The following is a 24,755-nucleotide window of genomic DNA, read 5'->3' as shown; positions in this document are numbered from 1 at the left end:
CTGATTCCCTGTGGCCAGGGACAAGATAGCAATATTGCAAGCGGTGGCACAGCCCATAAGGCGTCCGCCTGCAGAGGGCGCGGGCCCTCTGAGCTCTCTCTCTATCCTGTGTGTTTGAATCCTGCTCGCTCCTGCTTGTCTTCTCCCACGTCTTGTGAAAAAAACAAAACAAAACTTGCCAGGCGGTGGTGGCGCACGCCTTTAATCCCAGCACTTGAGAGGCAGAGGCAGGTGGATTTCTGAGTTCGAGGCCAGCCTGGTCTACAGTGAGTTCCAGGACAGCCAGGGCTATACAGAGAAACCCTGTCTCAAAAAACCAAAAAAAAAAAAAAAAAAAAAAAAAAAGATAGCAATATTGCACTAAGAAAGACTAAAAGAGGAAACTGGGAGACATGGTTAGGTGGTCCAGCCTCTCCCAGGGACTGTACTTGATGCTGGTTGTTGATAGGCTGGAGATGGACTGGGGGTGAGGGCAGGAAAAGGGCAACCCTGACCCAAGGCTTATAAACTACGTCAGAGATTCTTCCAGAGTCACGACTCAGCTGCCTCCTCAATCACTGAGCGGAATCCGACATGAAAACAAACAAAACAATTGTTTTGTTTTCTGGTTTGTTGGTTAGTTTTGGTAAGGAGATATGGCCCAGGTATTAGCTAAGACAGGATGTTTCTCTTGCTTGAGGTTGTGGGAGAATTCTGACCCATGTAGTTTCACAGAGCCTTCTTGTTGGCGGAGGCTAAAGAAAAAACAGAAGCTGTTAAGTTTTCCAGGTTGTCTCCCTCCATTTGCAGGCACGTGTGAGTTGATTGTGGGTAGAGTCTTCCAAGACGTTGGTAGCCCCAAGTCTAGACAGGGAGGGTTAGTCATTAGAAAGGCACACAACTTCCTTTATTATAGGGGCTTCACTGCCACTCACCCATGATGTCATAAAGTTTAAATACTCTAAAAGGCTAGCTTTTCAGTCTGTTCTAATGCATGACCCAATAAATAAGACTAACCTGGATAATTCTACACTGGATATAAGGAAAGCAGATACGTTGGGCCCAGCACTTATCACTGTGTTTAACAGCAAGTTTCCTGGATTTAGTTTTATAGAGGAACAAAACAAGTGTCTCTTGTATCAGTTGTCATACACAGTTTAAGCTCATTAACAACCTGGCTCTGAAGATGGAATTGGGCCTTCTACTTCAGACCCAACCATGTTTGCCTCAATATAGCCTCCAAAGCTCCCTTTCCTGAGTCAGGATAGCCATCTGACCCTGAGACAAGGAGAAAGAACATCACAACGAAGATTAAAGGCATAGCTTATATATTATTTATCTCATGATATATAAGTTACTTACGTTCATTCAAAACTAAAAGTATGGCTAGAGTAGATCTTTCTATACTGTGTGGAGACTGTCTTGCATTTTGTTGTTGATGTCGGGGCTTTTTTGTTTTGTTTTTGCAAGGTTTACCTGGGAACTTAACAACAGGATGTATATAGGTAATATTATATGTGCAGCTTGGATTCAACTTTCTTTTTTAAAGTAACCACCTTAAAAAAGCATTATCTCCCAAGCCAAAACCCTGTCACCTTGATGACATCAACTAGACCTGCTTGCAAAAGATTGTCACGCCTAAGTTTGGTGACTGTTGATTTGTTGAGATAATTATGTCTCATAAAATGGCTGGATATTTTTCTAGAATGAAAAAGAAAACAAGAAAGCTTAAGCATGTTACAAAGGTCTAAAAAGTTATACAAGATCACAAGGTCAAAGTTCAATACACTGATGTCAAGCCTATGCTTAATGAAATGGAGTTATTGTTCTATACTACATGCTGATTACAAGGACTGGCTTAAAGAGGAAAAATGTATGTGTAACCAAAGTTCAAGTGTTTGCTTTTGGCTTATTAGTCTGTGGTGCATCTAAGGAGATACTCTCTCTCCAAGAGCTTAGCCTCACCTCGACTTTCTAGCTATAAGGGTCTATTAGAGTTCTTCAAAGAAACACATACATACATATATATATATATATATATATATATATATATATATATATATATATGTACATATATGTGTGTGTGTAAGTGTAAATGGAATTATTATAGTAGCTTATAGGCTGTGATCCAGATAGTCCAACAATGGCTATCTACCAGTAAAAAGACAAAAATCCAGTAGTTGTTCAGTTCACAAGGCTGAGTGTTTCAGTCTGCATTGGAATCTCGAAGAAGTAGGTTCTAATGCAAGCAAAAGAGTGCTTCATCATGAGAATAGATAAACTTGGCAGCGAGAGTGAGGGCAAGCAGGTGAAAGAGCTTCCTCCATCCAATCCTTTTACGTGAGCTGCCATATGGTATGGCGGGTATGGACTTAGGGTGAGTCTTCCCACCTCAAATGATCCAATCAGGGAAAGGTCCCCATAGCTATGCTCAGGTCCTTGGGTTTTAGTTAATTCCGTACTTAATCACTTCGACAGTCAGGCTTAGCCATCACAAAGGGAACATAAGGTTTCTTGAATATATAAAATCTCTTAAATAATGCAACTTGAGTTTTGAAGGGACCCCGTGGAGGACCTCAGGCCATTCTTGAAGACCACTGGACAGGCCCCAGGAGCCTGCTTAAGAGTCCCCCTCTCTCCAAATGGCACTAGCCCAGACTCGCCCTCTCAAAAAGAAGCAGCTAGAGCTGGTATAGCCTCCTCTTCTCCTCTGAGTGGGAATGGGCCTGAAGGAGAGTTGGAGGGACATAGGCTGATGAAGGAAGTTAAAGCTGGTGTCCTAAGATGGTAACTTCTTGTTCTCAGAAACCACTGTGGGGAGTAAGGGCAGGAAGGTATGAGGGCAGGTATCTAGACAGGACCAGAGGGAAAAGGGGGGAGGACACAGGAGCCTGTAAAACACATGGACCAAGAAGACCACTAGCTCGAGGCTCCACCACGCAGTCTGAAGGTTTAATGCAGTTATTTTCCCTTTCTTTGTAGCTGTGTCCTGGGAAGGTAGCTCAGTAGTGCTATACATGACCGTCAACACCCCTATTACACAGGCAATCCGTGTGTACCATGGAGACGTTTTGTGATTGCCAGGAGCCATCTAGGAGAGGCTAAAATCTAGCAGATGATTTTCCTGAGATGATTTCACCATGGATTGTAAAACTATGGTAGATGAGCCCTTCTTGGCAAGGCCAAAGAGGAATACATTTTAGGAAAGATTCCTGATATTAATATGCTTTTCCTGTTATTTATTAACCCACACTTTTGAGCAGATGTCTGCAGATCAATAAAGATGTACTGTCTTCTAGTGATGCTATATAGACAAACAGAGGATTTCTTAATTCCTAATGACGATCCTGTAAGAATTCCTAGTTCTACTAGTGATCATTAAGCCCTTCACAGTAGGATTGTTATCAAAGCCCTCTCTGATATGAAAACTGCAACGAGAACCCTTCACATGTCATGAGACACGTGCTTCTGAGATAGAAAGCAGGCATTGACAACTTAGAACACGTTCCAAGAGGTTGTAAAACAACCAAAGGTCATAAAAAGAACAATTTATTGTAGGTGCAAGGACAGAAGGTAAAATATTAGCTGGGTTTATCTATACAAATTTTCAATAATAACTTAGTCACAAGAATCATGATCTTTAACTCTCCATGAACCTATGAAGCCAGTAACAGAAAATTAATATTTAGACAAATAATTATTCTTGATAAAAAAACACATGTAAACATCTCTGTTGTGAACTTCTTATTCAGTTTATGATTTGAATTTATGTTTGAACTTTTATTGAACTTTTGTAAAAACAAAAACAAAAACAAAAAAAAAGGGATGGTTGGAAAAATCATGTGATCTACTCCCCCTAGAAAATGTACAAAAAACTAGGAATGATTACAACGCATCGGCATTATTATACAGAGCAGGAGGAGGAAGCAGGGCAGCAGAATAGAGTAACTTAGAAATTTACAGAGCGTATAGTCTGATAGATTTCCCCCTTTAACTTTCCCTAAAAAATAAAAAGGACAGGACCAGAAGAAGAGAGCAATATGCAGAATACAGAGAGAAAGAGGGACAAAGAAGAAGCTGCAGAGAGAGCAGGCAGGCTTCTCCTCACCAGGAGGTAGAACAGGTTTTCCTAACAGCAAGGCAGGCTTAGTCTTACTGCTGAGGAGATTCAGGTTTAATCCATTTAGCAATAAAAGGGTAGAAGCTTTTTCTTTCTCTGTACTATAAAAGATTGTAGCTCTTTTTTTCATCTAGAATGAGTCTTTCTGCACTGGCGTTTGGGTTTTTGCTCCATATGCATATGTAAGTAGGGATGTGTGTGTGTGTGTAAGTATGCAATTATGAAATTAGTGAGTAGCTGGGCCCAACTGGAATGCATGAAGGTGTATGTATGCATAGATTCAGATGTGAACTTATGCATATTTGCTTGTGTAAACGTTTTTCCTTCTGCAAGTGACTCTCTTCTCCTGGTTCAATAAAAGTGTATTGTTCCAAACTTCCCTCCTGCCTGACAAGCCAGTGGTGAGGCTTCTGGGCCAGAGAGAAAAAAGCCCTAGCAATTACTCCTTTACTGATCTCCTGCTGTGAGGCCGCAGATGTTAGTCACCCAAGCCAAAGGTTTTTAGCCTCAGAATAAACAAGAAAATTATTGGGATTTTTTTTTTTTTAGAAGCCAGCAGCTTCAGCATTCAGCATAAAGGCCAGAAACCATCAGGCTTTAAGGCTACCTCTACATTCAATGCCATGTCCTGCTTCACACCACTCCAGGCCAGGCAGGCTCCCGGCATGTGATGATTAGGGTGACTATTGGGGTTTGTGTATGCTGATGCTTTTACATTTTCTGTAATGCCAAGGAGCCAGTTACAAACCACCCTCAGTCCCTGCTGCTGTTGTGTCAGGCTCTTTCTTTTGTATGCCCTTCTCCTGTTGGCTTTTCTCAGGTCCCCAGCCAGGGAGCCATGAGCTGAGGAGATATAAAGAGGATTGGCCTTGGGTCATCTCTCCATGCAGCAGTCTTTGTGGGTAGCCTTGAGTCCCTGCCTGTACATTTGTCTGGCAGTGGGGTGTTTACAGCTCCATTCACAGACCACTCCTTAGGGATTTGTGGGTTTGAAGGTTTTCTAAGTCACTATTACTAAAATAAAATTTTAGACTGAAGGTTCTTGTTTAAAACAGATACACAGAGATCCTCTTTAAAGGGAGATGTGGTAAGTTCTGTACTGGGGATCCAACTAGTTTACCCATCCCTGTATTTGCTAAGCCACTGAGCTCTCTGAAAATAATCAGGCCTGAAGGAACATTTTATAGACCAGGCAACTATACAGCATCTGAAATCCCCCTACCTAGGTGAACCCTCCAGGGCAGGAGACAGGTTTGCTGATTTCCCACTCTTCGTCACATAGATTCTATCAGCTGTAGAAAGACAGACAGAAGCGTTCAGGAGGGATGTTCAAAGAATTTAGCAATGTGGTGGTCTGGCCTTACACCAACCCCCAAGTGCTGCAAGAGAAGATTGGTGCTGGTGAGATGACCCAGTGGGTAAAGGTACTTGTCACAGGTACTGGCTACCTGAGTTCAACCCCCAGAACACACATAAAGGTGGAAGGAGAGAACCAGCTTTGCAAAGTTGTCCTCTGACCTCCCCAACCTCCCCAACACAGTTTTTTAAAAAAGAAGGTAGATAGAGGCTCTGGCCAGGAGAAACACAGAGGATGACATCCAAGGAGTTGGGGCCAGTAGCAGTTTGCCTCCCAGCATGGAAGTATTCAAAGATTTAAACAACTGACCATGGCTGCATGACATCCATGGATGGGTGCAGAAAAATGAATGGATGGAGAGACCTGGATTCATGGACTGATGAATAAGACATTGAATTGATAGGATGGAGGGAAGATAGATGGTGACAGGGATGGCAGAGGGCTGGGTGTGTGGAAGGAGGAAGACACATGGGCAGAAGAATGGAGGTGCAGTGGGAAGGTCTGAGGGGGATGGATGGGGTAGAGGAAGGACTGGATGGGAAAGTCAGGTGACAGAGGCACAGTTGCTCAGGGTAAAGCCTATCGGTCCTCACTGACCTCGACGCTCCTCTCCACAGGGAGTTTCCTGGTCCCCTACATCATCATGTTCATTGTGGAGGGGATCCCACTCTTGTACCTGGAGCTGGCCGTGGGGCAGCGCATGCGGCAGGGCAGCATCGGTGCCTGGAGGACCATCAGCCCCTACCTGAGTGGTGTCGGTATGTGGGATAGCTTTTCAGTTCCCAGCAGGTTCATGTTCCTGGGCACCACGGGTGTGCAGGTTGCTGTTCATGAGCAGGACCTGGGCCTGGGTGGACTGACAGCTCAGGGAGGGCTGCCATGGCACTTGGGCAGAGAGGGCCCTGGATTCTGACCCCCCACATGCAGCCTCTTGGGAAACTCCCACCTCAGGGCATCTCCTCTCCGGACCTCAGTTGAAATTCTGTAAATGGTTTGACATAGCTTCTTGACACAGAGACATTTATTCAATCTCAGCCATCTACCATCTGGGAATGTAAACAACTGCCCCCTGTTTAATGTGTGTCTGGTACTGGCATGACAGTGTGTGAGCCCATTTCATCTTTATCATACCACATAAGGGCTTTGGGGCACTGTAAATGATGCCTGTGTCCAGAAGCCAAGGCACTTATTCATACTAAGTGGCTTGACTTCCCACCCTACCTTTTCAGAGTGACCTCCATTTGACATGAAGACATGGTTCACTGCCTCTGTAATATCCCAGGAGGTAGGGCCAAAAAAAGCCACAGTTATTCTGAACCCAGAATACCTTCCAACCCAGAAAGGGGAACAATTGCTGGGGAACAAGGGAGAAGCACAGGAAAGACAGCAGCTGAGTCCCTAGGGGCATGACACCTGCTTACTGGCCAGAGTTCCCCTCGGTAGTGGGAATACTGATGAATTCCCAACATGACCTAGGTCAAGGATAAAAATGTGTACATGTGGGGTGGCAAGAGCTAGGAACAGTGCTCTTAGGGGCCAGTGTCAGACCATTCCAGCAACTCTCCCTCTCTACAGAAACTACCTTAGTCTTTCCACACGTCTGACTAAGGCAGTGAGGCTGGTTCCCTTTTGCGTCTCATGCCTCTGCTCCACTCCATCTCTCCTGATAACGTAGGGATGAGTTTGGCCCCAGTGATTTAACCTAGACTAAAGGGAATAATCATCACAGTGGGCAATAGATGATACCTCTTTCCTGAAGCTTATATCCTGGTTCTGCTGGGTGGTCTTTGTTTTCTCTTTTATTAAATGGGAACACTGTCTGGAAATGGCCCCAAAGGTTCATAGGATTAGGAGGTTTGGCACTGTTGGAAAAAGTATGTTACTGAGGGTGTGCTTTGGGGTTTCAAAAGCCCAAGACACTTCCAGTGTCTCTCTTCCTGGTGTCTTCAGATCCAGGGGTAGGTCTCATCTGTGTGCCACCATGCTTCCTGCCATGACGATAATGGACTACACCTCTGAAATGAAACTGTATACAAGCCCCAATTAAAATGCTTTCTTTAATATGAGTTGCTATGGTCATGGTGTCTCTTCATAGCAATAGAACACTGAACATACATCAAGCACAGAGCCTAGGACCTAGGACTTGGATGTCAAAAAAAAACATGAGAAGTTGGGGGATTAAGCCTTAGCAACAGGTTACAGCTGTGAGGTCATGCTTTAAAAAAACCCAAAGGGGAAGCATTCTTGCCCTGGGTGGTCCTATCGTGTCTGCCCTGGAGATGCTTACAGGCTGGACTACCCACACCTGGTTCTCAGCACAGACTTCTTATTCCTTTCAGGCATTGCTAGCTTGGTGGTCTCGTTTTTGGTCTCTGTATACTTCAATGTCATCAACACTTGGGCTATCTGGTACCTCTTCCACTCCTTCCAGGTAAGCAGAGGCCTGGCCACACCAGGAACAATAAGGAGAGAGGATGCAGGCCTCTAGGAGGAATGGAAAAGGTTGTGGATTATAACTTAGAGGGAGCCTGGGAAAAGGCATACTTCAACCATCCATTGGACTTCTGATTTGTTGGAAAAAAAAAAAAAAAAAAAAAAAAAAAAAAAACAACGGCTGGGGAACCTCAGGGTCCCTCACGCCAAGCTGTGTGTAGTTGGCTGAGAATGCCCTGGGTTCCTCCAGCTGGAAGTTAGGCCGGACTGCTCATTAATGGCCTCTCCCACGGTTCCTCACAGTGCCGCCCCAACACACAAGGAAGTCCTTGGGTTTCCAAAACCAGTTTATTGGCATGGTGGATGGTGGATGGATCTGGATGCACACCCCCCAAAACCCAGGGCTGACCTGAGTTAAATAGGGAGGGGAAAAGGGGGGAGTGGCTGGGGAGGAATGCTTAATTGGCTCCACCCTCTGGCCTTCAGGTACCTCATTATTATGTAAATCTCTCTAGGGCCTGAGGCCTTGCCTAGGTGACTGAAGGGTGAAGGTTGAATGGAGATTAGACCTGACACTGATTCCTGTGTTCCACACTAAAAGGAGAGAAACTTCTCTTAAAAACAAAGGAGATGGGGGAAGTTGGTAGCTGTCTGTGAGAACATCCAGGTCAGAGTTGGCCCCACCTCCACTAGATGGCCTGCTTGCAATGAGGCCATCAGTGGAACGAGTACCCTAGAGTGCAGACCTGGCTCCCTGATGTTATGAAGAGTAGCCTTGGCCCACTAGATAATGCCACTGGATCTTGTGAAATGTGGCCTTGAAGCCAAGAGATTTCTCAGGCTTGCTTCTATTAGTTGGCTCCTTTTTGTCCTATAAATCCAACCTCATAGAATCAAAACCTGGGCAACAAGGGATTTATCTTAAAGCAGGCTTTCTCCCATACCACCCACAAGTCCGATCAGATTTCTTTCTTTTCCTCAGTCCCCTCCAATACCTCTGAGCAGTTGGCCTGTGGTTATGATCATTGACTGACATCAATGAAGTTAATTTGATTTTAGGTGCCAAAGAACTCTGTTCAACGAACCTAAAGCAGATGACTGTTTTACTGCCAAGCTCTGAGTCTACTAAGCTCAGGTCATGTTGATTAGTACTCAGAAGAAGTCACTAGTGCCAGGATCTCTGGTTCAAGGGCCTCAATAACTTCAAGGCACAGGAGCTCACCTCCCTCGTGTTCCACACCTAAAGACTATGAGATGAAACATCTGTTTAAGCCGGGCGGTGGTGGCACACGCCTTTAATCCCAGCACTTGGGAGGCAGAGGCAGGCGGATTTCTGAGTTCGAGGCCAGCCTGGTCTACAAAGTGAGTTCCAGGACAGCCAGGACTACACAGAGAAACCCTGTCTCAAAAAAAACAAAAAACAAAAGAAATATCTGTTTATGCTCTTAAGGTTATCCTAGAAATGAGCTGGCTGCTGGATGTTGAAAGTGTACTGACTGACTGTTGCTTCCTCTGGCTTGTTTAAGTTAAGGGGAGGGAGGAAAATCCACCTGTCATTCTAAGTCTTTTTCTATTTTTTTAGTTAAAAAGAATTGTGTCTTGAGTGTTTTATTTTCATGTATATCTGTTTATTACATTTAAACAGTGCCCATAAGGGTCAGGAAAAGGCATTGGATCTCCTAGAACTGGAGTTACAAGTGGTTGTGAGTGCCATGTGGGTGCTGGGTCATTGAACCTAGGTCATCTAGAAGAGCATCCAATGTTCTTCACTGCTGAGCCATCTCTCCAGCCCCATCATTAACACATTCTGACCATCCCAACAATGCTGCAAGAGCTTGGAGTTGAAGTTCCCGGTTTGGCTGTTGCAGTGATGCTAGGTCAGAGTTCTCTTGTTGTACATGGTCTGGTCACTGTCAAGATACTAGTAACAGAGACTTCTAGACCCATATGACAGTACAGTAGTCCCCCTAGAACCACTGGCAGAACTGCAACAAGTATCAACCCTTATTAGTCAGCTTTTCTAGAATAAAATAAACTAGACACTAACTCATAAAGAGAAAAGGTTGTTAATTTACAACTTGGTCAGGAGTAAAAATGAAGTTTAGCAGAGCATCATGGCTTAAACACATACAGGAGGAAGTAGCCACAATGAAACCAAAAGAGAAAGTGTCAGACAGGGTTCCTTAGCCCCTAATACCCCAGTGACTTCTTACTTAGCCCCACCTCCTAAAGATCTACAGAATGTCCCCCTCCAGGAGACACAACCTCCTCTTCCATGATCCCTCTCCCAAGGCTATATCCCATCATTCCACCAAGTCCTCGACTTTCCCCTCACCTCTCTGTTGATTCTAACTTCATTCCAAAGGATCCCCTGCCATGGTCTGTCTGCCCTCTGAATAGTAACCGCACAGGCTACGACGAGGAATGTGAGAAGGCTACGTCCACACAGTACTTCTGGTACAGGAAAACCCTCAACATCTCACCGTCCATCCAGGAGAGTGGAGGAGTGCAGTGGGAGCCAGCGCTGTGCCTCACCCTGGCCTGGCTGATGGTCTATCTGTGCATCCTGCGAGGCACTGAATCTACTGGCAAGGTGGGCTGGGGAACATAATGGTGCTGTTACTGAGTGACCATGGAGAGATGGGTGCCATCTCTCATTTCACAGAGTGCCACGGAGAGGAAAGTGTCTGTCCTAGTTAGCTTTAACAGTCAGCTTGACACAAGCCCAGGGTCACCTAAGAAGGGAGTCACGGTTGAGAGGTTTCCCAGATCAGATTGGACTGTGGGCATGTCTTTAAGGGATTTGATTATTATTATGTTCATCTTGAATCAAGTTTATTCACTTGATTACTTCATAAATTTATAAACATGCTAGTGTCTAAAGTCCCTAATTTATAAAACATAATGTTAATAAGCCAATGATGGCCTTATTAATTGATGTGAATGGGCCTAGCCCACTGTGGGTGGCACCATTCCCTGGGTAGGTGGTCCTACATTGTATGAGAAAGCTAGTTAGGCACGAGCCTGTGAGCAAACCAGTGAGCAGTATTTCTTATTGACTTCTGTTTCAAATTCCTTCTTGAGTTCTGGCCCTGACTTCCTTCAGTGCCGCACGGTAGCTTAAGAGTGTCAGCCACGTCAACCTTTTCCTCCCCTGAGTTGCTTTTGTTTAAAGTGTTTTGTCATAGCACAGAAGGGAAACTAGAACAGTGCCATCGTAAACTATGGTATTCACAGAAAGCTGTGGAGAAATGGATGCCACACTGGACTAAGGGTGTATTCACAGAGCCGAGGGGAAAGTTTTAAAGGCAAATATGTGAGGATTACGAAAGATATTTCTATCAAGCCATCATACGTAAGAACTCTTCTTCATGGCCTCCTGGCTTTATTTACTTTTATGTCATATGTAATAAAGGTGACCCAATTTTTATTCTGAAAACTTTCAGAGTCTGTAAAATAATTTTTGTACAGTTGTTACCAGCTGTGGGCAAACTCCTGAATCATTTAATTCAAACACTGTGCCATGATCCATGCAGATTCCTAGTGATATACACAGGTGTTTGGCTCTATTTCCAAGTAAGCTGTGCTATTTGTTTTAATCTCTTAATTTTTAAGAGCTCACAGGCTTTATATTACTGATTTAATTTCACATATTGTAAGTTAAACATTCTGTGAAAATAGTTATCTTCATTTCAGTGATGCATATTGATAACGTCCAGTGGACTTTTTTGTCTACTGTTGCATAGCTATTTCTGCCCAGCTGAGGCTGGCTTTGCTCCTGGATTCCCACAGGTGGTCTATTTCACCGCATCAATGCCTTACTTCGTACTCATCATCTACCTGGTGCGGGGCCTCACACTCCACGGAGCCACCAATGGCCTGGCGTACATGTTCACACCCAAGGTATGGGCCGCAGGAGAGAAGTCCTAAGGGTGCTGCTACCCATCTACCTGGTCCCTTTTGATATGCCTGGGGAAAAATCATGGCACGAGGAAGACGAACTATAACCAAGTGGATGTTGTGAACCCAAGGCTGGGCCAAGGGCTGTGGCTGCTTTATGGGGCTAGACCACCTCCCCTGACAAGTCATTCTGAACCCTATGCAATGTGGAGCATGAATTCCCCTCATTCCATTCCTCACTACACTTTCGATACTACAATTTCGATACTACAATTCGATACTCCCTTGTGCCCTTTCTGTTCCAGGTCTCACCCAAAGTCCTGTCTAGATGCTTGACTAATCTGACGATCACAGATGACACTCCAGTCATGTCCCTTCTCTGTTCCCATGCTTCCTTAGGCCCTCTCCCTCCAGGCTACAACTATCCCTGCCTTAACCTATCTCCAGGCCAGTGTTCGTCAATGGAAATAGGTTATATTATTTATTTAGCAAATTTTGTGCCTGGAGACAAGTGTCCATAACAATCCTTCTATGGACTCCCTTAGTATGACAGCTCTCAGGCCTGGGGCACCTTAAACCCTTGTTCTCAGCTGTGTGGGTTTCTGGGATTTATCTAGCTGCAAAGGCAATCTGTAGTCGTCAACTCTTCTCGGCCTTTGCTGTCTTTGAGACCTATTCTCTATACTCTTATTTTTCTCTTCAGAACGCTTGAACTTCCTTGTCACTGTTGCCACTTTAATGGCGGCGGTGGTGGTGTCCTCGTCCTGTGTCCTTCTGACTCTGCTGTCACTTCCACAATCACTTCCTCCTGTTCCCCGCATCCCACTCTAATAATGATGTAGGTGGAAAACTGATGTTGTATGACCTTTAATGGAAAGACAGAACAAATACTGTTCATCCTAGATACGGCACCAACAACACACCAAAGAAACGATTCTGTCCAAAGCTAACTTCGTGAAGCAATGTGTTTATTAAGGCTATTTACAGGAGCATGGGTAACTCAAAGGCAGGCGTAGCACAGAAAAGCCCGTCCCAGCGTAGGCAATGGCCCAGAAAAGCTAGATTCCCAGAGCATTCTACACAACTAGTCTCTTCTCTCCAGCAGTTATTCCCGATTTAATAATCTTGGGGAGTGGCCTTGTGAATCGGTCAAGTTTCAAGGGCCTCTTGAGACCTTGTCAGCTTCATTTTCCTCCTGAATCTTAAAAAGCCACTCTCTAGGGGGAAACATTTCAATTGGGAGGAAATAGCTAGACAACAATAGGCAAGAAAACATACAAGAGAAGACTTTTGTGAAGTAACATGGCCACTTCAAAGACTGTGTCAAGTACCTGCTTATATAGCCAGAGAAAGTGTGTCTGTGTCAATCACAACAGTTATTGTGCAAAGGAGTATGGTTAATTTTTATTTTATGTGCATTGATGCTTTGCCTGCCTGTGTGTCTGTGTGAGAATGTAGGATCCCCTGGAACTAGAGTTACAGATAGTTATGTCTTGTGCAACTTTTTGCAGCCTGCCACAAGTTTAAATAATGACACAGAGAATTCTAGTGTAGTTTAAAGCTTAGCCCTTTTGCTTGGCTGTCTTCCAGCTACTGTTTAAACTTAACATGACTATTCTAGCCTGCAACCTACCACATGTCTAGCTCTCTACCCGCCAATCCACTCTGGTCCATGTCTGTTCCCCTCTGTGTCTGCTTCCCATTTTCCTGCTTCAGCTGGCCTCCCAGATCACACTCTCTCTGCCCGGAAGTTCCACCCTCATACTTCCTGCCTCGGCTACTGGCTGCCACATCTTTATTATAACTAATCAGCAGCAAGACAATACTTGGTACGTTTCTAAGATTGCCTTTAGGCAGGTAAGGAAGGACAAACATTTACAAAAGTAAAGCCTGTAATGGGCCATAGAAATGACAGTACTAAGATCCTACCAGCACTTAGTTCTGTCAGTACAGTAAGCAGCAATTGAAAATACAGGGTTACGCTTTCACACAGTGTGAATTGAGGTTACCCCTATAGTTAGGAACTGCAATGTAAGTGCTTGGAATTTAACCCAGGTCCTCTGGAAGAGCACCCAATGCTCTTAACTGCAGAGCTATCTCTCCAGCCCCAAGAGGCCTTCTTTGCCAGTAGGGAAAGTGTTTTCTCTCTGGCATTTTCTCTGAAAATGGCTCTTAGAATTCAGCCAGGGTTATGATGGAAAACTGTCCAATGGAAGCTGTTTGAAACAGTCAAGGATTAAACAGTGTCTTCTGAATTAGCAATATGCTTTGGCAGCAAGTGGTTTGGAGGCAATGCAGCTTCCTCAGAATGTACATAGCATCCGGGCTAGCATGAGGGCAATCTGTCTGGTCGTTTTGGATGATAATCTATTAAAGAGAATGAGGCATCTGCGGAATGCCTAATGTCTTTATTTTGTTTTTGTTTTTGTTTTTCGAGACAGGGTATCTCTGTGTAGCCCTGGCTGTCCTGGAACTCACTCTATAGATCAGGCTGGTCTCGAACTCCAAAATCTGCCTGCCTCTGCCTCCCAAGTGCTGGGATTAAAGGCCACCACTGCCCAGTACCTAGTGTCTTTTAAATTAGAAATTACTTTACCTGAGATTTTGTGATGTGGCTAACTACCAAGAAATTTACCAGACATAGGCCAGGTCTGGACAGCTGTAGAAGTTGGAGAGGTTGGGAGGTAATTTCTTTCCCCTCTCTGAGCCTATTTGTCCTGGGAGAGGGAGTTGTGGATTGGGGCCCAGGATTCCTTAGTCCTATCCTTCTTGGCCTTCCAGATTGAGCAGCTAGCCAACCCCAAGGCCTGGATCAATGCAGCCACGCAGATCTTCTTCTCACTGGGCTTAGGGTGTGGTGGCCTGATTGCCTTTGCCAGCTATAACGAACCCTCCAACGACTGCCAGAAGCATGCCCTCATTGTGTCTGTCATCAATAGTACTACCGCCATATTTTCCAGCATTGTCACCTTCTCCATCTATGGCTTCAAGGCCACCTTCAACTATGAGAACTGCTTAAACAAGTGAGTCTAAGCCATCCCTCAGGGCTCCAAAGCTCTGAGCCGAAAGGGTGACTGGGAAGGGCTAGGTTCCCAGAAGTCAGGGGGTAGACAAAAGACACCAACCACTGTTGGGGGCTACAATGTGAGGTTCAGGTCTCCTTTCTCAATTCCCAATGTCTGCCTTCTACCAGTGCCAGAAACAGGGGCCATAAAGTTGCCTGCCTGCCTTGCAGGGACTAGGCAGTTTAAGGTGGTCATTGCATCTAGCAGAAAAGGGTACTCAGCAAACAGTGCTGGTGTCTTCGGTCCATTCCCCATCTCAAGTGTAACCAAGACCTCTCTAGAGGTCAGAGTCTCAGAGACCAAGACCACACAGTTTACTGTCTGTGGCTTCCCTCAAACATAAGACCATCTTTCAGATGTTAAGATTTCCAGTAGGTGGTTACTGACCATAAGTAGCTATCTCTACAGTAGACAGAAATTAATTGAAGTCAATGTACATTCAAATAACTTGAATATTGATATGAATTTAACTTTAAGTGATTCTGAGGTTAACTGGTTACTCAGTGGCGTTAGCCATATTAAACTGTGATGTTACATTTCTAACACTCCATCCAATTTCATCAGACATTACTGGCCAAGACATTAAACAGCCTCATTGTCAGATCAGGGTTCCTATCCTCCAACTCTGTTCAGATCTGAAGCTTCTGCACAGGTGTCCAGAGTTGTCTTCCTTTCAAAGGGTCATTAATCCAGAATCCCTCTCCTCAATGAGATTCTCAGAGGTGTTAGGGCCTCTTAGTCATGAAGGTGAAGATGGCGGTCTTCTCTGCAGGGTGATTCTGCTGCTCACTAATTCTTTTGACCTTGAAGATGGCTTTCTGACAGCCAGCAACCTGGAGGAGGTGAAGGACTACCTGGCATCTACTTACCCAAACAAGTACAGTGAAGTGTTCCCACACATTCGAAACTGCAGCTTGGAATCAGAGCTGGACACGGTGAGAGGCCTGGGAAGGATGGGGACTGCTTCTCTCCACACAGTTAGTTCAGACGGACCCACAAGAGCCTCCACATGGTCCATGAAGACAGGAAACTGATCAGTTTTCCTGACTCACTGATAGGAGGGACTGGACTCCTGCTCTCCCAGCTGCTACTTGGGATGATTCTTGTTGGAAAGCTCTCCTGGAGTCTCTGTGTTTTTCCCTCCTTTCCTTCATCTTTTAAAGTTTTAAAAACTCAGAAAAGGCAGAGATAAGGTCTCACACACACACACACACACACACCCCTACCTCAAATATGTCTATCTCCCCCAAGATATTGACTCTGTTCTGTGGTTATTAATGATCATTCTTATGCAGATCTTCAGCAAATGAGGAAGTGGAACAAAAGCAAATACAAAATGTTTAGTTTCCAGAGACAGTGTGGCCTTGTTGGAAGAGCTGTCTCAGCGGGAGAAGACTTTCGGGTTTCCCAGTGTACCTATCTCGGTGTCACGCTTGCAGATCTAGATGTAAACTCTGAGCTCCAGCGCCATGCCTGCATGCTGCTATGCTGGTCATGGACTCTAACCCACTGCACCTGTGAGCCTCCAGCTGAAACACTTTTCTAAGTTGCCTTGATCACGATGCTTTTTCATAGTAACAGAAAAGTAACTAAGACATCATTTTTCAAAGTTTTATTAATGTAATTTATTTGTGCTTTGTTATAGGGTACTTAGAGCTCTTTTTCTCATGACTCCTTGTTTATATTTCTTGATTTTTCTTTGACCCATTCATTATTCAGTAATGAATTGTTTAGTCTCCATGAGTTTGTTACTTACTAGAGATTTGCTTGCTGTCAATTTTAAGTTTTATTGCATAATGGTCAGATGAGATATGCAGAGTTAGTTCAATCTTCCTGAATTTGGTAAAATTTGTTTTGTGTTACAGGATTTTTTTTTTTTTTTTTTTTTTGAGAAGCTTCTGTGTACTGCTAAGTAGAATATATATTCTTCAGTGTTTGGATGGAATGTCCTGTAGAAATGTTAACATCATTTGATGTATTTTAATATTTAATTCTAATGTTTCTTTGCTTATTCTTTGCCCAGATGACCTATTTATTGCAGAAAGTAGGTTATTGAAATCGCCTATTAATTGTTTGATGTCAATCTGTGTCTTTTAGTATAATTTTTTATGAAATTTGGTCACTAGAGTTTGGTACATATATATTTGAGATAATAATGTTGTCTTGGTTAACTGTGTCCTTAATTAGAATGAAGCGTACGTCTTTGTCTCCTGACCTAGTACTAGTTTGGAGTCTATTTTGTCAGATATTAAGATAGCAACACTTGTTTCCTCATCCCATTTGATTGGCTTGCCTCTCCCAACTCTCTCCCTGCCTCTTTTCTTATTATTTTCATTTTGAGAAGGGTCTCACAGTCCAGGCTGGTCTGATGATCTTCCTGGATCCAACCCTCAAGTGGTGGGAATACAGGTCTTCACTAACCTTGCCAGCTATATATTTTTTTTAAATGTTGATAACTCATTTCCTTTTCTTCATTGCACTAAGGCTCCAACAACAATGGAGGTGGAATTGATAGTGGGTCTATTTGTCTCTATTTTTATATTTAAGTACATTCTTAGATTTTTCTAGAGAATGCTCTTTAAGAAGAGGGGATAGGAAAGGCTTGTGGCTCTGGTTGCCAAAACAAAACAAATACAACGTACCTTTTATTTCTCTAATCTAGGCCTAAGTGATGTTGGGCTTTCTGATCTATAGACAATGTTTCTTAAAAATTTGAAAAACTCAAACCTATTATCTCTCAAGCATTGCTTTTTATTCTCTCTCTCTTTTTTTTTTTTTTTTTTTGGATCTTTGAATCTTAAAATTTTGAATACTATTATATAAGCCTCTTATCTTTATTGTTTTGAGCCACCTTTTCAGGTTAGCTGTATTGACTTTTGTTTGTGCTATTATAGATTTATTTTCCTGAATTTATCTTCATTACAACTGGATATATGTATCTCTTAATTCACTATTTCTCTCCTCAATAGCATCAAATCTGGTAGTTAACTATCAAATATTTTAGCAATTTTATACTGTCATTTATAACACTATTTTTTCCTTCAATAATGTTCACTTTTATTTATGACTAATTTTTCTTTTTTTTTTTTTAAAGATTTATTTATTTATTTTATGTGTGTAAGTACACTGTCCTGTTGCTGTCTTCAGACCCACCAGAAGAGGGCATCAGATTTCAGTACAGATGGTGAAGCCACCATGTGGTTGCTGGGAATTGAACTCAGGACCTTTGGAAGAGCAGTCAGTGCTCTTAACCACTGAGCCATCTCTCCAGCCCTAATTTTTGTTTCTTTAAACACATTAGAAATACCTATTGTAATAGTTCCCACAAACAGAAAAATTAAAGACTATGCTAGAGAACTATTTTAATCACTGACCCTTTTAGAAAGACTGGTTCATATAACATAGGAGCTAGCTCTTTGAAGGCAGTATAGGAAGAGGGCCCATATTTGCCATATATGTTATAGTGAGCACAGAGGGTGGGGTTAAAATGAGGATTAAGAGTTAAGACAGCAAATTCTGGAACACTAAGATGAATAGGAGAGCTTCTGGATTGGTATGAGATAACTGAACTAGACAGATAAAAGGGGGCAGGGTTCTGCATCAGAGACAGCAGGTAGACTGCCCCCTCTAAAGTCCTCAAGGAACGTAGGTAAAGCATTACTGTTCTTTCATACATCTTGCTTCTAATGAAGCTAATTATAACTAAATTACAAGCACAGATGGCTTCTCATAACAAGATTCCATCTAGGTGGTTGTCATAGTTAACTCTCTGCCATGGTAAAGCTACAAGTTTATATGCAGATGTGAGAACACAGTTGGGTCTAGTTAACAGCACTTGACATACCTGCAAAGTCAGAAGGTAGACAACACAAGCTAATATAATAGCAGAAAGTCAAGGTCAGTGACAAAGCTGGAGCCAGAGATGGACATACACATATGTGTGGGGGCCCATGGGAGCCCAGAGAATTAGCCAATGCCAACAGATAGTCTTTATCCACCTCCTGCCATTTTGTTATAGAAAGATTGAACAATGAAAATTAAACTTTTTCCTCTCAGAAACTCTTCCCACTCTTGAGAGATTCTCTCTTTTCCTTAGTTTTTCACTTTCCTATATTTTCTTATTTTGTTTTTTGTTCATTTTGGAGACAGGGTTTCCCTGTGTAACCCTGGCAGTCTGGGACATCTGTAGACCAGGCTAGCCTCAAACTCAGATATGCCTGTCTCTGCCCACTTTGAGTGCTGGTATTAAGGCATTTAGTATCATGTCTGGCTATATGAAATACTTCTTAATAAAGGCTGCACCTTTAATTTTCATTTGCAATGAATCAGAGCTACTACCTCAGGCTAATCTTTAGTGATTCTGAGTGTCTAGCATCTCAGGACCTCGTAAATCCTAACTGGGTGTAAAAGGTATCCCCTCTTTTTCAAAACCTCTGGAGCAATAGTAGTAAGAATGACACACATAACAACTTTTAACAGATTTTATTACTTTAAGGTTGTATGCATCCTGATAACCACCACCATTGGTATGCCACTGGGCTGACCTATATTCTTTTATCAGTCAATCAAGTTACCATAATAAAATGTCAGAGATTGGGTGGCTAAATCAACACATTTATTTCTCATATTTCTAGAGAGTGGTTTCTGATGAAAAGTTTGCTTCCAGGATCAATGATATTATTCTGTTGTCTTACTGGACTACGATTCCACCCTTGAAGACTTACCTAACTTTAGTAACTCACCCCATAGGACTATTCTGAATGTAGTCACTTTGAGTGTAGAAGTTTCAACATTACGAATTCAGTCCATTAATCTGACAAGCGTGTCTGTTTGAAGAGAGGGATGTCCTAGATGTCTGTCATTCTTGATCATGGTGATTCGCCTTCTTGTATCTTTGTAAACTTTTAGTGAATTCATGGCTTAATATTCTAGCAGTCCTGTGGTTAGTCTAAACCCACCCACTCAGGACCCTTCACTGGTATCAAAAGTCATTTGACTTTAAGCAGAAGTAGTAGGCTCGGCTTCCACAGCAGGTCACAAAACAGGAACATGGCCACCAAGCAACCCTGCCAGGTCACACCCACCACACAGGGCCCATCACATTTCCTAAGTTCTGGCACTGGAAACAAAGACTCAAATATGATTTTGTAGTATTTTATCTAAAATGTAAGAGGGGCAGGAAGGGGAATGCAAGGTTCATCACAGCATGTGTGTGTTTGTGTGCGCATGTTTTGGCCAGCCTTTCTAGTCAGTCCAGTTGATCCTCGGAACCTTGGAGCTGGCCACACAATGAACCTGTTTCCTTTACTTCATCCCAGGTCCTGACAATGAACACAAAGACTATCAAGGTAATAACTGCTATCATTTTACCGCTCTCAGGCTGTCCAGGGTACAGGCTTGGCCTTCATCGTCTACACTGAGGCCATTAAAAACATGGAAGTGTCCCAGCTCTGGTCAGTGTTCTACTTCTTCATGTTGCTGATGCTGGGGATGGGAAGCATGGTGGGAACAGGAACAGCCATCCTCACCCCTCTGACTGACAGCAAGCTCATCTCCAGCTACCTGCCCAAGGAGGCCATTTCAGGTCAGGACACACTGCTGAGGAGGCAGGGCATGGGTGGGCAGGGAAATGCACTAAGTCAACTCCAGAAGCAGGCTCTAGGAGTCTGTGTTCCTGTACTGTGCTACTCAGCCCTGGGAGATGGACTCGGAACACACAACATCCCAGGGAAGTGAGGTGGTCGGTCAGCCCACCCTTGGGAAAAGGCTAGGTCCCCAGCCTGCACTCAGGTCTCCAGGCTTTGAGAGCCTCCATCTGTTTTTGTTTTAACTGAAGGAAAACAGTCATCAACTGTCCATTTCCTAAGGGGAGTGTATGTCCTGTTCCCAGACCAGGAGAAGCTCCTTCCACATACTCTCCAGGCAATAAGCCCCCATCAGACCACCCTGTTCTGACGTCTAATGCTACTTGTGTTTGCTTCTGCTCTTGAAAGTCATTGACAAAGATATTGTAACTATGCCATCAACACTCAAACCTGTCAGTGAGCTGCACTGTGCAGTGGTCAGTCCCTGATCCTGTCTGATACACTGTGATCATTGTAAGAGCACATACCACTTCTTCATGCATTTTGGCTGTGAAGTTGTTAGTAAAGGAACTAGCCTTTCCCATGATGGCTACCCATTAACTTCACTCTCATGCTACCCAACCAGGGTCATGAGGATTCTGTAGCCAGACACCTCTGCCTCTGACGATTCTGTAACTCCTTATCCAAGATGGGTAAAACAAGTATCTATCCAATCTGCTTGTTCTGACCACTCACTGAAAGCTACACACTCTTTACCCAGAACCTCCGAGCACTTGGCATCCTTCCTGGGACTGGGTGTCTGCAGCCCAGTTGTTCGTTCTCCCCCAGTTCCCTTTTCCGTGAGCTGACATCTCTGCAGAGAAGCTCCTGTAGCTCGTGTGGGTGAACCTACCCTTTAAAGTACACCGAGGGGCCTGTGGCTCCTGAGGCATATAACATGGGATGAGAGTAAGGTGACTCAGAGGAGCAGTGATCTTGTCTTCCAGGTCTGGTGTGTCTCATCAGCTGTGCCATTGGCATGGTGTTCACCATGGAGGCTGGGAACTACTGGTTTGACATATTCAATGACTATGCAGCCACGCTGTCCCTGCTGCTCATTGTGCTGGTGGAGACCATAGCTGTGTGCTATGTGTATGGGCTGAAGAGGTAAGGAGACCCCAGACCCTGCCTTCTACATGGGATAGCTAAGCTGCAGGGCTACACACGTCTAAGAAAACTATCCTTCCTCAGTAGGCATGTCCCTTCTAGATGTCTCCTTGCCCTCAGATCTCATTCTATTTCCTATTTTACACTTTTTTCATGGCATGCTTTCTGGTCAGGGACTTAGCCTCCAGGCTTAGATATTCTGATCATTGGGGATTTCTAAGACCCTTGTCCAACACTGGGTTGTTTTCAGTCTCCCAAGTGGTGGAATATGCATCTGGGGCCATACTGTCCTATAGAGCTTTCAAACTGGTGGCCAGTGCAATGAGGATTGCAGACCTCCTTCATTAGGTACCTGGCTAAAGTCTGGGAGAAAGTGTACAATAATTGATATTTGTAGCACTTTCCTTGATCTTCTGGAGATCACATGCTGCGTGAGAACCACTAGTCTAGGACCTTGTTCTTTAGTCATCCTACAAGGGGGTAGGGGTGGGGGAAAAAGAGCCCTCAGAACCCCCTCTCTACTACTCTACTCTATCTGCTCTCCCAAGCACAAAGTGACTGTTCTGAGATGATCTCGAAGAGCAGTAGAGAATACTTAAAATCATTACTAATGGACTGACTGGGTGGGTGGGCAGAGGCAATGGTACCCTAGCCCTCTGGACTGAGGAGACTGGCATCTCCTCCACCATGCACCCTGGCCACATCTTCTCAAGGAATTATGCTCAGGTCCACACTGGGAGCCTTCCTCTGAAGGCTAACATGGGACAGATGACCCTTCCTTCTTGGTCATTCTCCCCTCAGGGAGCCTCAGTCCTTTTCCCTTTTCCTCAACACCTCCCCCAGGAAAGGATCACACAGGTTCAGGGTCACATTCAAACTTCATTGGTAACCAGAATAGCATCTCCCCCTAAGTGCAGAGGCTATGCAAACTGGAGCCCCTCCCTCCAGGCTCTCTCCCTGTGGTCCAAACAGATTTGAAGGTGACCTTCGAGTCATGACTGGCCGCACCCTCAACTGGTACTGGAAGGTCATGTGGGCATTCGTGAGTCCACTGCTCATCATTGGCCTCTTTATCTTCTACCTGAGCGACTACATCCTCACGGGAACGCTGCAGTACCAAGCCTGGGATGCTACTCAGGTATGTGTTGTTCCTGCGGGGCTGGGGAACAGAACAGAGCAGACAATGTCACTTGAGAACACAGCCCTTCAGTTTCTGACACAAGGAACCGTGGCTGTGCTGTGGAGAGGTTACAGGTGATGACAGCACGGCGGCTTCACCGAGTTGCTTCAGATGCTCAGTCTAGTACAGCAGACCTGGGCTCTGAGGTTTTGACCACGATGTGTGGAGACAGTAAAAGTCACCTCCACAGCACCCCAGTGGATCGTTCCCCAGACAGTGAGGATATCCCTGTATGAGTACTGGTTCTTCCTTCACAAGAGCTTTACATGTGGAAACAGTGCTCTCTATGGGTAAAAGAGAAAAGGTGAGAGTGGTTTCTGTGCATGCCTGCTGTAAAATTAAGTGCAGAGGTGTGTGGTGTGTGTGTGTGGCTGACCTACAGGCCCATTCCTTTCCATGTTACTTTTATTATCACACTGACCAAAAGCCTTACAAAATAAAAGAAAAACTTGGGTCACAGTTTGAGAGGTCAGTCCATGATATCTTGGCCTTATTTGTTAGGCAGAGTGTCATGCCAACCAAGACTGTGAAGCAGCTTTTTTTTTCTTTACTTCCTGATAGACAGAAAACAGAGGGGAAGCCTCCAGAGACCAGATAACTCAAGGATCAGCCCCCAATTATACGCTTCCCCAGATAGATCCAGAACCTTCCAAAGTAGAAGCTACTAGCTAGAGAAGAAAGCACCTGAGTCTGGAGGGATGCATTTCATATTCAAACCTAAATACCAACTCATACCATTTCTCTCTCTTTTTTGGAACAGCGGCTGGAGTCGTCTAGTGAAGGTTTCTCCTGTCTCTTTTGCAGGGCCATGTGGTGGTTAAGGATTACCCCCCATATGCACTGGCTGTCACTGGGCTTCTGGTTGCCTCCTCTGCCATGTGCATCCCTCTGGTAGCCCTGGGGACTTTTGCCACACACCATTTCAAGAGCAGAGAACAGTTTCCTGCGGCCTGAGAACTGGAGGTTCTGCAGACTTCCTGTCAGTCACTGTTTCACAGCTACTCCCTGTATATTCAGCAGTGGAAGTTCTTACAGCTGCCTTTTAAAGCCACACATATCTTCTGCTTCCTGAATCTGCAAAGAAAATGCAGCTCTCTGTATTGTAGGCTGACTGAAACCTAACCGTAAACTCTGGCCATAAATACGTAGGCTTTACTCTTTTGCTTTTGTTTTCAACACAGGGTTTCTCTGTGTAGCTCTGGCTGTCCTGGAATTCACTCTGTAGACCAGGCTGTCCTTGAACTCAGATCTACCTGTGTCCCAAGCGATGAGAATAAAGGTATGTGCCACCACCTAACGGCAGCTTTTTACTTTCTCTTGCATAATGCATACCTTCGTTGCTAGAATCCGTACCCTTGTGTATTATAAACTCAGCTCATAATAGAACTGTTGATCATGTTGACCTTTAGTTCTCATTCTTTGTATACCACCCTTACAGTCATGATATGCTAGACCATACAAACTTATCTCTAACACAGCTTTTTTGGTTAAGGCAGAGTCTTGGTATATATGGACCCCAGGTCAGGCTAGAATCTGTGATCTTCTAGTCATAGCCTTCCCATACTGGCACAACAGGTCATGCACCACCAGGCCAGGCATACACTTTTTAGAACAGTAATTATCCTTTTGTTTCTGTTTGAAGTATTCCTTGCAGAGGGTGGGTAAGTGGGGAGGGAGCAGCTGACGCCAGCCCGGGTTCAAACACACAATCCTTACTTCACCCCTCCAGTGCTTGAATTACAGGCATGGGCCACCATACCTCCCCTTTCAGTATTTCTTGAAGGGTATTTTAATGATTAATCTTTTCTGCTTTTTCTTGTCTAGGAAAGTGTTTTGCTTCATCATTGAAATGAAACTTTACAGCATATTGTAATCTTGACTGGTAGGATTCTTTTAGCAGTTTGTACTGATAAATCCATTTATTATAATCTAATGGATATCCGAAGGGATATAAAGATATGTGACTAGACTCTTGCTCATAGATAAGGGG

The 24,755-nt window shown here is 44.1% G+C and overlaps 1 protein-coding gene across 3 annotated transcripts in view; it reads left to right on the top strand.

The window, feature by feature from the left end:
• Nucleotides 1-24,062, top strand: part of LOC117693866 (sodium- and chloride-dependent transporter XTRP3B) — a 33,281-nt gene extending 9,219 nt beyond the window's left edge. For 2 of the 3 annotated variants that reach the window (XM_076917570.1, XM_034484645.2), the window contains exons 2-11: nucleotides 6,074-6,214; nucleotides 7,796-7,887; nucleotides 10,255-10,482; nucleotides 11,682-11,792; nucleotides 14,571-14,812; nucleotides 15,627-15,789; nucleotides 20,234-20,438; nucleotides 21,426-21,585; nucleotides 22,558-22,723; nucleotides 23,570-24,062. In XM_076917570.1, coding sequence (XP_076773685.1) covers nucleotides 6,100-6,214; nucleotides 7,796-7,887; nucleotides 10,255-10,482; nucleotides 11,682-11,792; nucleotides 14,571-14,812; nucleotides 15,627-15,789; nucleotides 20,234-20,438; nucleotides 21,426-21,585; nucleotides 22,558-22,723; nucleotides 23,570-23,719 — 1,632 coding nt within the window. In that variant the 5' untranslated portion in view covers nucleotides 6,074-6,099 and the 3' untranslated portion in view covers nucleotides 23,720-24,062. Of the gene's footprint in view, nucleotides 1-6,073; nucleotides 6,215-7,795; nucleotides 7,888-10,254; nucleotides 10,483-11,681; nucleotides 11,793-14,570; nucleotides 14,813-15,626; nucleotides 15,790-20,233; nucleotides 20,439-21,425; nucleotides 21,586-22,557; nucleotides 22,724-23,525 lie in introns of all 3 variants that reach the window. The other variant, XM_076917569.1, reaches the window with a different exon arrangement.
• The last annotated feature ends 693 nt before the right edge of the window (nucleotides 24,063-24,755 follow it).

This window comes from Arvicanthis niloticus, chromosome 21, assembly GCF_011762505.2.
Source record: "Arvicanthis niloticus isolate mArvNil1 chromosome 21, mArvNil1.pat.X, whole genome shotgun sequence".
In the NCBI taxonomy this organism is placed as follows: Eukaryota; Metazoa; Chordata; class Mammalia; order Rodentia; family Muridae; genus Arvicanthis; species Arvicanthis niloticus.
The sequence above is the reverse complement of the archived record's forward strand: the minus strand, read 5'-3'. Positions and strand labels throughout refer to the sequence as shown.